This window comes from Thunnus maccoyii, chromosome 12, assembly GCF_910596095.1.
Source record: "Thunnus maccoyii chromosome 12, fThuMac1.1, whole genome shotgun sequence".
NCBI classification, from domain to species: domain Eukaryota; kingdom Metazoa; phylum Chordata; class Actinopteri; order Scombriformes; family Scombridae; genus Thunnus; species Thunnus maccoyii.
Window position 1 is genome coordinate 15619019 of NC_056544.1, and position 13120 is coordinate 15632138.

At 37.9% G+C, this 13120-nt stretch overlaps 1 protein-coding gene across 1 annotated transcript; it reads left to right on the top strand.

Moving 5' to 3' along the window:
• The first annotated feature begins 1124 nt into the window (after positions 1-1124).
• Positions 1125-9826, top strand: tfa (transferrin-a). Its single transcript, XM_042429489.1, has 17 exons — positions 1125-1320; positions 1407-1555; positions 2280-2382; positions 2852-3043; positions 3638-3767; positions 3908-3963; positions 4788-4951; positions 5112-5265; positions 5366-5529; positions 5635-5731; positions 5833-5862; positions 6478-6636; positions 7292-7442; positions 8172-8239; positions 8356-8537; positions 9148-9340; positions 9467-9826. Exons 1-17 carry the CDS (start codon positions 1281-1283, stop codon positions 9511-9513), a joined length of 2079 nt encoding a protein of 692 aa, XP_042285423.1. The 5' UTR covers positions 1125-1280; the 3' UTR covers positions 9514-9826.
• The last annotated feature ends 3294 nt before the right edge of the window (positions 9827-13120 follow it).

A 13120-nucleotide genomic window follows, 5' to 3' on the forward strand; every position in this document is an offset into this window, starting at 1 on the left:
GTCTATTGTGAAATGTATTGGGTGATATTCCAATATTTGACAAATGAGAACAAAGAAGGAGGTGTTATTGGTTCAATTTACAAATCTACATGAACCTTAGCTCTTGTGTTGGGTAATATTGACTCTGTAAACACGACAACGTGGGTCATGCTGCAACTTTGAAAAATAAGCATTTTCATAAGCTTTGTGCCCTTATTCTGTATTGAAATCACATCCTTAATTCACTTTTCTGCCAGACGTGGCTGAATAATTTCTACTGCAATTTAAAGATTTGCAACACTTCAAAGCAGACGTTCCCCAAAACTGAATGTTTCTGTCACTACTTGATAAGTTGGTTACAGTACAAGGTCTCACTGTCAAATCATGTAATTTTACAGTGTTGGTTGGTTGGTAAAAGAGTTGGTTAATGCTGAGTATCAGATTACAGGATTAGAGAAGACACTTTCGTGTGCAGGTCAAACTTGTTGCCCATTATGTTGTTCTCTAAGACCCCCTTTATTATGCAGTGGCTCTCAAAGTGGGGTCCAGGGACCCCCAGTGGTCTTTGAGGGGGTACTGGGGGGTCCCCAGCAAAAAGGGGAATCATTTATTTTCACTGTAATTCCATCCATAAGTGACACAATGACAGAGTGTATGAATATTTTGGTCATGGGTTTCATATACTTTCTGTAATAAAACATCTCTAAGCAAAGATATCATCAGATGGGGGTCCGTAGTCTAATTTGTGTCAGTTTAGGGGCCAAAAGACGTGAGAATCAATGATCTAATGAACACTTCAGTCGATCAATCAATCCATTGCATTTTTGATAAATGGAAAATGTTTGCACAGCAGTAAAACATAAAGCACATTAAACATCACAAGTTAAGACAATTTAAAAAAAAAAAAAAAAAAAGTTAAACTATGAAAACAAATATAAGATCAATAAACATAATTTGGATCCTGATTGAATATTTGTGCTCATGTCACCTTTTGTTGTTTATTGTTCAATATGTGAATTACTGTTTTCTGCTCTCTGATTTCAGATAGTGCAAACAATGGTTAAACAGTTTACAGTGTCTGTGAATTTCCATCATGTGGAAATCTTTCTCTGCCATCTCGTGTACCAGTACACAAAAGTACACACGCACGCACGCGCCAACGCACGCACACATTAGGAAACTTGAGCAAACTGTTTCCTTCTTTTCTTTTTTTTCTGTGCAGTCAGAGGTTTGCTATAAAAGCCTGAGCTGCCTCCCGGATACTCTGCTGACCTGGAGACCCCCTCCCCTCAAAGTCAAACATGAAGCCTCTCCTCCTACTGGCGCTGCTCGGCTGCATCGGTAAAGACAGAAACAATTTCTGTAATCACTTTTATTGTTTACGTTTATTGTTTTAATGCATTTTGTCATTCATTTGCATTTGGCAGCCTCGGTGTTCGCGGCCCCTGCTGAAAAGGTGAGATGGTGCGTCAAGTCCGACCAAGAATTACTGAAATGTCGGCAGCTCGCAGCCAAAGCTCCTGCTTTCTCCTGCGTGAAGAAAGAAAGCACCATCGACTGCATCATTGCAATTAAGGTGAGGACGTTAAAATAAGAATAAAAACACCTCTTCACAGCTTTTAATTAACATTTAATGAGCAGTGGAGGTAGTATTCAGATCCTGTACTAATACCACGATGTGATAACCAGTAAAATGTACTAGGGTTGCAACCAGCGATTATTTTAATTATCAATTAATCTGTCGATTATTTTCTCGATTAATTGATCAGTTATTTGGTCCAGAAAATGGTGAAAAATGTCGATCACCAGTTTACTGTAATAGAAGACTAAAGAAACCAGAAGAGATTCACATTTGATAATCTGAAATCAGAGAATTTTGACCTTTTTTCTTTAAAAATGACTCAAAATGATTAATCGATTATCAAAGTAGTTGGGGATTCATTTAATAGTTGGCAACTAATCGATTAATCGACTAATTTGCTAGTTGCAGCTCTAAACTTAGAAGCCCTGTACTTATAAAAAATACTCATGTGTAGCCCCTTTTTTTACTATTAATGTTATAATTATATATTATTGAATCATTAATATGTAAGCAGCATCTAAATGTAGCTGGTTGTCAGATAAATGTAGAAGAGTAGAAATGAAAAAGAAATGTAGTGCAGTAGAAAGTATTTAAGTTAAGTACAAATACCTCATCGTTCTCCCACCAAGTTGTGTCACTGCATTTAATTCATTCTGCATGTTATTCTTGAGCTGCTGCTGCTGCTGCTGGTTGGTAAAGATCTGCGTTTCTCTTACAGGCTACTGAAGCAGATGCCATCACTTTGGACGGTGGCGACATCTACACAGCTGGACTGCACAACTACGACCTGCAGCCCATTATTGCTGAGGACTACGGTCCCTGTACGTTTACTCATCAGCTGGCTTTTCTCATGCAATAAATAGTCTTTGCTTTTCAGGGACAGTCAAATATATGTTTTACACCAAAATGCATGGAAAGAGGTTTTGGTTTAGTTTATTGACATATTTAAAAATACAACATGCCATAATTTCCATTGTTGTCCATGCATGGTATTTTTACACAACACCAACTTTTATCAAACAGACATGTCTGGCATTGAGATATATTAGTGTCTCAATGAGAACTAGAAAACTGAATGATATGAAGAAACTTTTTTTTCCAGAAAGCAGATTACACCCAAAAAAAAAAAGAAATCTCATAATAATAGTAAGACATTTTTATAAGATGCAAATATACATAAAAACACATCATTGTATTAAATATTCTAAATGGGAAGATTAGGGATGTTTAGCATTTTTTACCAACTAAATGTTTGAACTTTTTGCTCACAATCTTTCTGTATTCAACCAGCTTCGGACACCTGTTACTATGCCGTTGCCGTGGTGAAGAAGGGCACTGGATTTGGCCTCAGAGACCTCCAGGGAAAGAAATCCTGCCACACTGGCTTGGGAAAATCTGCAGGCTGGAACATGCCAATAGGAACTCTGGTGTCCTTGGGTATACTGCAATGGGCAGGCGTTGAGGACAAACCAGTGGAGGAGGGTGAGTGACAGTCAATGTATTGATCTTCTCATGTAGCCTTTTGTAACTTGTACATTATAATATGCGGTGTCACAGGTTAGACAATCAGACATAATATTTGACGGTTTTGTTGTACTTTTGGTATCATTAAGGGCACAAAGGTCATGTCCTCAGATTTCTTTTTTCTGGGAATATGGGGGATTTAGCAACCTGGAGGGAGTTAACAATCTACAATTTAAAAACCTGCACATGGTGGGTGTTTAATGAAAATATAATTTAGACCTTTATACCTTTTATGTTGAGTAAAACATACTAATGGACAGTTAAGTTTAGTTTCAAAAGTTGATTCAAAACAAAATTACTTGAAAGTTGTTTTAGAAGCTGTTCTGGAGCTACATTTTTTTAGTTTTTCTAAGCACTTTAAGACGTCTCATCCCTGTTGGCTTAAAAGTTAAGTTTCAAAGTTCATCTTTGACATCAGAAATAGCCAAGACATCCAAACAAGCTTCTATTTTTTTCTGGTCAAACTTTCCGAGGAACTGATGTGGGGCAGGGACTATGGGGTCTAAGGGGCTCAACATTTCTGATATCCTGGCCATGGCTCTGCTTTTGCAGCGGTGAGCAGCTTCTTCCAGGCCAGCTGCGCCCCGGGGGCCACAAGAGGCTCCAAATTGTGCCAACTGTGCAAGGGAGACTGCTCCAGGTCCCACAAGGAGCCTTACTATGACTACGGCGGTGCCTTCCAGTCAGTATCAGTCTTTCTTTGGTCCTTCTCAGTTCTACTATGACTTTTGTCTGTCTTTAACCTGTTTTCTATCACATGATATTGCTGCTAACAAAAAACCTGCTAATGTTGATGCAACTGTGGATTGATCTACTTTATAGGTGCCTGGTAGAAGACGCTGGAGAGGTGGCTTTTGTGAAGCATCTCACTGTACCTGGTCAGTATCACAAGATTATCGATTCCAATATTTGATGAATTATTGGCTCGTAGTGATTGCACCCAAGCAAGCTGGTCAATTACTTATTTAAAATCTGTGTTATGAGACGATAAAATACAAACTGTCTTAAGTTGTATGAAACGTATTTTTCTTAACTGCCTTTTTTTGATGCTTACAATTTTATGAGATTTTTTATATATATCTGTCAATGAAAACAAAACAAACAGTAGCACAGATGTCAGGCAACATCATCACAATCTGAATATTATTAACAGCAAGTTGTTATGTAGCTTTGCATAGTTTAAATATGATTATCCATGAGTAGGGGAGGAAAGAAAAGGGAGGAAATGGAAGAAGTTTAGAGAAAGTAGAGAGACAAACTAGCTGAAAGATAATGAATACATTATCCATTTTGTCCATCTTGCAAACATATAAATTATTTTTCAGTCTTAGTAATAAACTAAGTCTTTTCATCTCATCCATCTGATGATTTTAAGCCAATCATCTCCCATAGAGATCTCAATCTTCGATTATTTACAAGCAAATGCTTTTTGCAGTAGCAGTGAATACTTTCAGAAGATATCCTGGGTTTCATGAATGTACAGTGTGCTGTGATCAAGCCTTTACCACATATGTAGCTCTGTTTTATTCTTAAATTACACTTAGTTATATGTCCATATGAACAAGATTTGCTCAACCATGAAATGTTACCTTTTAAAAAACATGGTAGTGAGAGGATTGATAAGTGGTAAGTGGTAAGTATTTGAAACTGGAAAATTGAAAGAGAAAAAAGAAATGTAATCACTGCTGTGACACACTTTCAGAGTCTGAAAAGGCCCACTACGAGCTGCTGTGCAAGGATGGCACCAGAGCACCCATCGACAGCTACAGCACCTGCCACCTGGCCAAAGTACCAGCTCATGCTGTTGTCACCCGCAAGGATCAACAGCTGGCCGATTTAATCTGGACAAGCCTCAGCTCAGTGGAGGTAAAATACAGATTTTATGACTGATTATCTGTACAACATAAAGAGCAAGTGGTAGAGCTGCCAAATGATTCATTTAAACATGTAACTTTCAGTTGCCTCACATTTTCACAATATGTTTCACTGCTTCCATAATTAATTAGCTCATTTTGTGTCTTTTCAGGGCTTTGACCTCTTCTCATCTGCCGACTATGCGCCTGCCAAGAACCTGATTTTCAAGGACTCAACTGTGAAGCTGGTGCAGCTGCCCCCAGGCACAGACTCCTTCCTGTATTTGGGTGCCGATTACATGAGCGTTGTCCGTTCCCTCAAGAAAGGTATCCTGAAGTCAAATAAACTCAACAAAGCACACATATAAACATACAAACCACTAGGCAAACATGGACATTTATGGTTCTGTTTTACTTCACTTTCCAGAGCAGACCCCAGGCGCTTCATCCTCTGCCATTAAATGGTGCGCTGTGGGTCACGCTGAGACGGCAAAGTGTGACACGTGGAGTATCAGCAGTATGGGGGAAGACGGCACCGCCATTGAATGCCAGAGTGGCCCCTCAGTTGAAGAGTGTCTGAAGAAGATTATGGTAAAATATGATGGAAATATGGGGATTGGTCACTAGCTTGAGAATTTCGCTCCGTTTTGTGTCTCTGATCATCTGTCGTCTTCATTATCCTGCTCATTATTGTAGCGTAAAGACGCTGATGCAATGGCAGTGGATGGAGGACAAGTGTTCACAGCTGGGAAGTGCGGTCTGGTTCCTGCTATGGTGGAGCAGTATGATCAAGGTATTATGCTTAGATGGCACAGAAACTATGCCATGCAAGCCTGGGATTTGATTTGACCTTTTCTACATGAGTAACATTTGCATCTCTGTCTCTCTCCACAGCACAATGCAGCGCCTCAAGCCCCGCTGCAGGTATTAAACATGTCTTTGTTTCTGCTCTTTGTAGTTGTCACAGATGCATTAGAGCTCAGTGAGAAATACAAAACCAAAAGGCCAAATATTGAAATCACTATCTTCAAAAGAAAAGGCATTAGTGATAGAAACATGATGCCCAAGCAGGTTGAAGTATGTGTTATTATCCTGATAATTTCCCAGAGAGATCTATGTAATTTGGTTCTAATTATAGGAAAAAATAGGAATTACCTTGAAAGAAAATCATCATTTGAACCCAAGTCATTCATTTATTTACATTATTATTAAATTGTATGCTTGTCTATTGACAAATTTCACATCTCTGTTCAGTTGACCTGCTCTGCACTGACTGAAAGCCTCACTGGGTCATCGTAGCAGTTATCTGAAAAAAATTAATTGGAAATGTGCCGATTGAACAGGGTTAGGGTTCTTGGAAACTATAGCTCCATATTAACAGAGTTAGATGGGCTCAGCTCTCCCTTCTGTGATGAAACACTGTATTTGTAATATTAATAACTTTTAAATTAAATTTGACTAAAACTATGTAACTAATAATTATTTGCTGCATAGTTTTCCGATCCATCTCCTTCTGTACTTACTCTCTTGTATTCTCAGCTTCCTCTTACTATGCTGTTGCTGTTGTGAAGAAGGGCTCGGGTGTGACTTGGGAAACCCTGCAGGGCAAGAGGTCTTGCCACACTGGCATCGGCAGAACAGCTGGCTGGAACATCCCCATGGGTCTAATCCACAAAAGGACTACAGACTGTGACTTCAGTGAGTAACCACACCAAGACCATTAAGCTCCTGCTTTTCCTTAAACAAGTTTATATCCCACTAATTTGAAACCACAAATGTTTTGCTGCCCAGATTATGTTGTCTATCAATATAAGAATAATGATCGAATCTACCAAAGTGGTAAATACTATATTGAATTCATCTATTCATCATTTGTCTTCCTACAATATCCACTTGTGGCAACTAAAGCATGATTAATCTTTCATGGTTATGTTTTGGCAACTCAAACCATTTGATTAAATATTTGCTTTTTTTAATATCTATTAACCAAAACCAGAATCTTTTCCTAACCTTAAAACCAAAGTGTTTAAGTAGTTTAAACCTAACCAACCACTGAAAAAAAGGACACAAACCCCAGTCTGCAGTGTGAAAATCCTGTGCTTTGTATGTCCTCAGTCCACCTTTATCATCATTTTACACCTTCTGCACAGTAGATCATAAAATTTCCTGGTCTGGAAAAAAAAAACATTGCCAGCGAACACACAAGGCAGCAATTACGTTTCCTCCAAAACCTATGCAGCAAAACCATTTTTCTGCTAATTTATAAAGTGCATTATTTAGGAGACAGGGCTATTCTCACACCACTGAGTAAAACACCAAAGCATTGTACTGACATTGTCTCTCATCTTCTCAGCTAAGTTCTTCAGTAGCGGCTGCGCCCCCGGAGCAGAACCCACCTCTCCATTCTGTTCTCAGTGTGCCGGGAGTGGCAAAGCTGTGGGAGATGAGTCCAAGTGCAAAGCCAGTGCTGACGAGCAGTACTACGGCTATGCTGGGGCCTTTAGGTAGGAAGCAACAGAGCAGTTATTCTATACATAGAATTATATATTATAGAAATAGTTAAGTTTTGGGTATATACGCTTATTTGCTTTCTTTCAATACCGTTCTCATGTCTGTGCATTAAAGGGTAATTAGCCTAGCTTAGCAAAAAGACTGGAAGCAGAGGGAAACAGTTGGCTTTGCTCTCCCTAAAGTTTGCAAATACATCTATCAGCAGCTCTAAAGTGCTTTAATTAACACATTGTATGAAGGCAGTAATGTTAAAAACAAAAATTTGAGGTTTTAGGGTGATTTACATGCCACTATTTCTTGACAAACAACAGTTTTATCATTCACTCAGCACTTTTTTCCAGCATCTCAAATGGTTGCAGGCTGGCTTCTGTTTTCCAAGAGGTTACAGCACGCAACTCCCCCTAAAACCAAACATTGTCATTTTTACACTTATGCTTGTGTATGACTTTTAACAGCTTTAGAGGTGCTGGTAGGCATATTTTTGACCAGGCTAGCAGTCCTTATGCTAAGCTAGGCTAGTCACCTCTCCATCCAAGTCACATACTTAACACACAAACATGAGAGTGGTATCAATCTGCCCACCTAGCTCTTGGCAACAAATCAAATAAGCATATTTCCCCAAAATGATGAAAAATTATTCCCTCAATTACTCTTCTAGAGCCTTCTGTTAAGGGTGGAAACTTTTTCATATTGCATAAGTAATGTTCTGCGTATCATTGTAGATGTCTTGTTGAGGATGCCGGCGATGTTGCCTTCATCAAACACACAATCGTTCCAGAAAACAGTGATGGTAAGAAACTGACACTGACACTGTTTCCATCTTATCTACGACAGCGTTGCTTCATATACAACTACAACATTCATCTTCACTCTGTTCTTCTCTTCCATCCCATCTCTTCTTGTCAGGTTCTGGTCCAGCATGGGCTCGTGACGTGAAGTCAGCTGACTATGAGCTGATCTGCCCTGGGAAGGGTCCAGTTCCAATCAGTGAATACGCCTCTTGCTACCTGGCTATCGTGCCAGCACATGCTGTGGTAACACGTCCAGAAAGCCACAGTGACGTTGTCCGCATTCTCCAGGACCAGCAGGTCAGGAATGGTTTTGGTTGTTTGTATGGATTAACAATAGAAATTAAATATTTTCAGAGGGACAGAATATTATTACATATAATAATCAATTACATATTATCTATTTAGCACTCAATCTGTAGTGCCAGGGTAGTCCAGATAACTCTCTGTTCCTCAACCACGCCACCATTCATCAGCTTATCTTTTCACTGTTTCCTTATTACTGTAGTGGATGCTTTATTTTTCGTTGATGCTATGCTTATTTACTTCTCCCGCTGGCTGTGTGGTGCCTACAATTTCTACTGATTCAAGTTCTGTATTTAGTCTTTTAGATCAGATTGTTTCCACCCAGAACAAATGTGAAACAATTATTTTGTAAGATATTGTCAAACACCTACAGCTGAATATCAGTTACTGTTGTCCCAGTAAAACATAAAATACAGGGTAAAATGCAAAAAGGACAGTTTGGCAGACGCACTTAACAGGCATTTCCTTAACTTTCAAGAGCATTTTTTAACCCAGACCCCCTGTTGATCTCTGACTCTGATAAGGAAGTATAAATAACACCAATATGCCAAAGCTAAAAATGAAAAACTCTGTTTTAAATCAAAATTGTGTTCTTTATTTATAGACCAAGTTTGGTATCAGTGGCAGTGACGCTTCATTCAGAATGTTCCAGTCCGATGGAGGAAAAAACCTCCTCTTCAAGGACTCCACTAAGTGTCTCCAGGTGATTCAAGCTGGAACATCATATGACCAGTTCTTGGGAGTTATGTACATGGACGCCATGGGTTCGCTCAGGCAGTGCCCTGACACCGCCTCAGGTTTGTATTATTGTGGGTTAAATCAAGATAAACAGGATTTCATAGTACCGCATATTAAGTTTAAAATGTATTTCTCATAATCATTTTTTTTCCTGCTCAATTCTTGTATTTATCTCTTTCCAACAGATCTGGAGAAATCTTGCACTTTCCATTCCTGTCAGCAAAAAAAATAGTGGGGCCCGTGGAGCACGTGGTGCCTGAGTCGGCCCTCAGTGGTTCGAGCACCTTACCCACACTTCCCACACTAGATACAAAAATTGCATTGTGTATTTTCTTCCTGATCTTCTTGTAGACTTGCTCTAGGAGTACAACCAACGAACAGATCCATTGCAGTACCGCAGCCTACAAATCAACCATTTATGTGACCAATCATGTCCTCATGTAGCTATTTTCACGCTGTTGAAACATAAGTGTTACTCCTATTGGATCAACTACTGTATGTTTTGTTAACACTTACTTTTCTCAAATAAAGCCTTTTTAATGCTCTATTGTGGTGACGTTATGGTTTGTTTTTGTAGCAGTGTAATATCTCAAGTGTTCATCACCAAAAAGTAAATAGTATCTTGACTTAAATTGTAGAGATACAATACTAGAAAATTTTCTTCCTGTGCCAAAAACAGTCTAAAACTTTATAAGCATTAATTAATGGTTAATAAATCATTAACCAATGCTTTATAAATTCTTTATAAGCCATTAATAAGCATATTTTTTTTGCATTGCCAGGTTGTGAAAAATCCCCCTTTTCTATACTATTATCAAAGTCTGAGACTGTGGGTTTCCCCTCAGACAAAGCTTGGAAAAAGACACCCCTCACCCCCTCTCAGTTTACTTGCTTTGTTTCGTTCAATTCCTGGATGCCTATGAGATCATTGATTATGTTATTTGATCCCATAGACACTCAACAATTGAGCCAATATAGCCTAATATTGCTGTTTGACATAACTTCGGACTACACTAAATACATTAAAAAAAGTCTGTCCTGAGGCATTTATTAGTTTCTGAGAAAGTGGGAAAAACAGAAAAATTCCCCCAAACTACTGTATCTCTGAACTGTCTCTTTAACCACATCACACACATTCAGGCAATTCTATGTGATCTACTTTTGATAACTAATGTAATAATGCCTCCCCTGAGCCTCCCTTCAAACTGTTTGCAGCACCCCTGGGGAGACCCACCTCCCACTTTGAAAACCTCTGATCTAAGTCATCAGGTCTGCAGTTATATTTAAAAAGTCATTAATGAAAATAATCAAAGTCTGCAGTTATAAATATTAATAAATGGATTTTCATCTGGATGCCCTGTAGCCAGGTAAATGGTTTAACAGCACATCAGAAGTGTCTTCCCAAAGAATTAGATAAAGCAGATGTTATGGTGGTATAGAAAGGAGGGATTTTTCACAACCTGGCAACCCAACAATTATGCTTATGGTTTATAAAGCATTAGTAAATGATTTATTAACCATTAATTAAGCTATAAATCAATGTTTATAAACACTTTATAAATGGTGCCTTATCAGAAAGTGGTACCAAGGTTTCTTATAACTAAATAATAATTAAAATAACTGGTTAGAAGTAACCAGAGTCCACAATGTAACTACACATTGATAATTTATTTCACAAACTACTTTATATCTATATGACTGCACATTCAAGCAGTCCTCATAGTTTGCACTTTTAGCTGCATTTTCACAGACTTTAGGAAGGCAGAAATAATAAATATAAGAAATATTTTAGGTGGGGGCAAATTTGTTTGGGTGAGCCACTCAATTAATATGTAAAACACTGTTACAGGTACTGTGAAAAGCCTCCAAAAAAGATCCAGTCCAACCCAAATCTGCTCAAACGTCTGCGGTAGATATGTGGCCATTAACAGATAGATAAGATGCTATGTTGCTGAAAGAGTTTTCACAGCACATGAACCCTATCTGGATCATTTGTTGGGAATTTCAGAACATTGGCAGTGGACGAACACATTCTCATCGGCTGATTTTTGTTTGGTGTCCGGTCTCATACATGTCGTATTTCCGCTGTATATTCCCCTGTCCATTAACTGCTGTCAAGTCTATATAGTCGCTGTGTTTATAAAGCATTTTTGAAAACTAAATAAGTTGACCAAAGTGCTGAATAGTTTCCAAGGCAAGAATACATAATTGAATGCACACTTGGGACATACAGAAAATTATTCAGGTGCAAAAGCTAAAAAATAGAAATGGCCTTTGAGGCAGGTCTTTGAGGTTTCAGTGGTGCGGGCTCTTCTAATAATAAAGAAGAGGCTGTCATGACAACAAAGGTGCGATCTCCCTTCAGTCTAAATTGTGGAAGTGCCAACAACTTGAGGTCAGAAGACCTTGGAGACCTTGATGAGATTTGAGGCTTTAAAGGTTCAGAGGTATGAAGCGGCCAGCCCACTGAGCTCCTCTGAAACAAACGGTAAGATTTTAAAATCAATTCTATAGAAAGCAACAAAGAGAAGTAAGCAGAGGGGAATTATGTTCTCTCTTTTAGATGACAGTAACGAGCGAATTTCAACTGCTCAAACTTGACAAAATAAATGACAGACTTCAGCACTTTTTAAATAAGAAAAATTTTGTCACTTGACTAGAAAACAAATATATAGTCCTGTGGTTGGTAAGATAAATATATAATAATAACTATATAATATATAATATAAACAATAGCATTAACTAAGTAAATGCTTTTCTATCCAATTCAATACAAGGTCCACATATACAGTAAACAAGCCCTGTGCAATAACTATGTATTACCAAAACATCGACTAATCATATATGTGAATCACATTCAGTCTATATTCAAATCATTCAATAAACATATAAAAACTGTTGTAAATGACTGTACATACTGAAGAAAATGTGTATATATCCACATGTATATACTGTATATAACCCACTGTATGAATCTAAAGTAACTTATTACATTAGTATGTGCACTACTGTGTACATAGTTTACAGTGACAGTTTGACCTGTATTTAAACATTGTATGTATTGATTATTGTTGTGTGTGTGTGTGTATACTTTTTATGTATTTTTTAGATACAGTGGCAGTCAAAAGTTTGGACACACCTTCCCATTCCCACAGAAAGTGTGTCCAAACTTTTGACTGCCACTGTATATATATATATATGTATTTTTTTTTTTTCTTTTTCCACCTACTTGACTATACATAATAATGTTTATGTCTTATTATCTCTGTTAGCCTGCTGTACTTTTTCAGCTGTATGTGTTCTGAATGTGTATCTTTTGGTACACTGATGTGAGTATACTGAGAGTCACAGGAAACTGGAGTCAAATTTCTTGTGAGTTCAAACATGGCTAATTAAGTTGATACTGATATCAAGTACTTCAATAATGGGCTACTACTGTTGATCAATCCCAGCACAGAAACAAAAAAATGCAGAATATTTTACGATGCAGCATATTGTTTATGAATTTTATAATTTGTGTATATCATGTGCCTGTTGTGATGAAGCTTTTACATGCTAGAGAATTAAGTGGCCTTCATGATTACTTCTGTATTCTTTATTTGCTCTGTGTTTGCACTTTCAGGTCTTTTTATTGCCTTGTGTTTTTGTCCGGTGCTGTCTTTCAGACAAATGTTTTATCCTGGCTTTGATTGTCTTTGTTTTTTTCCCTCGTGTCATGTGTGTTGGCATGTCATGACTATTGTAGTTTGATATTAATATTAATTAATATTGATTAATATTTTGTGTCTGATATTAACCAATCTTGAATCATGGATGTATTGAATATCAGAGTAAGTAAG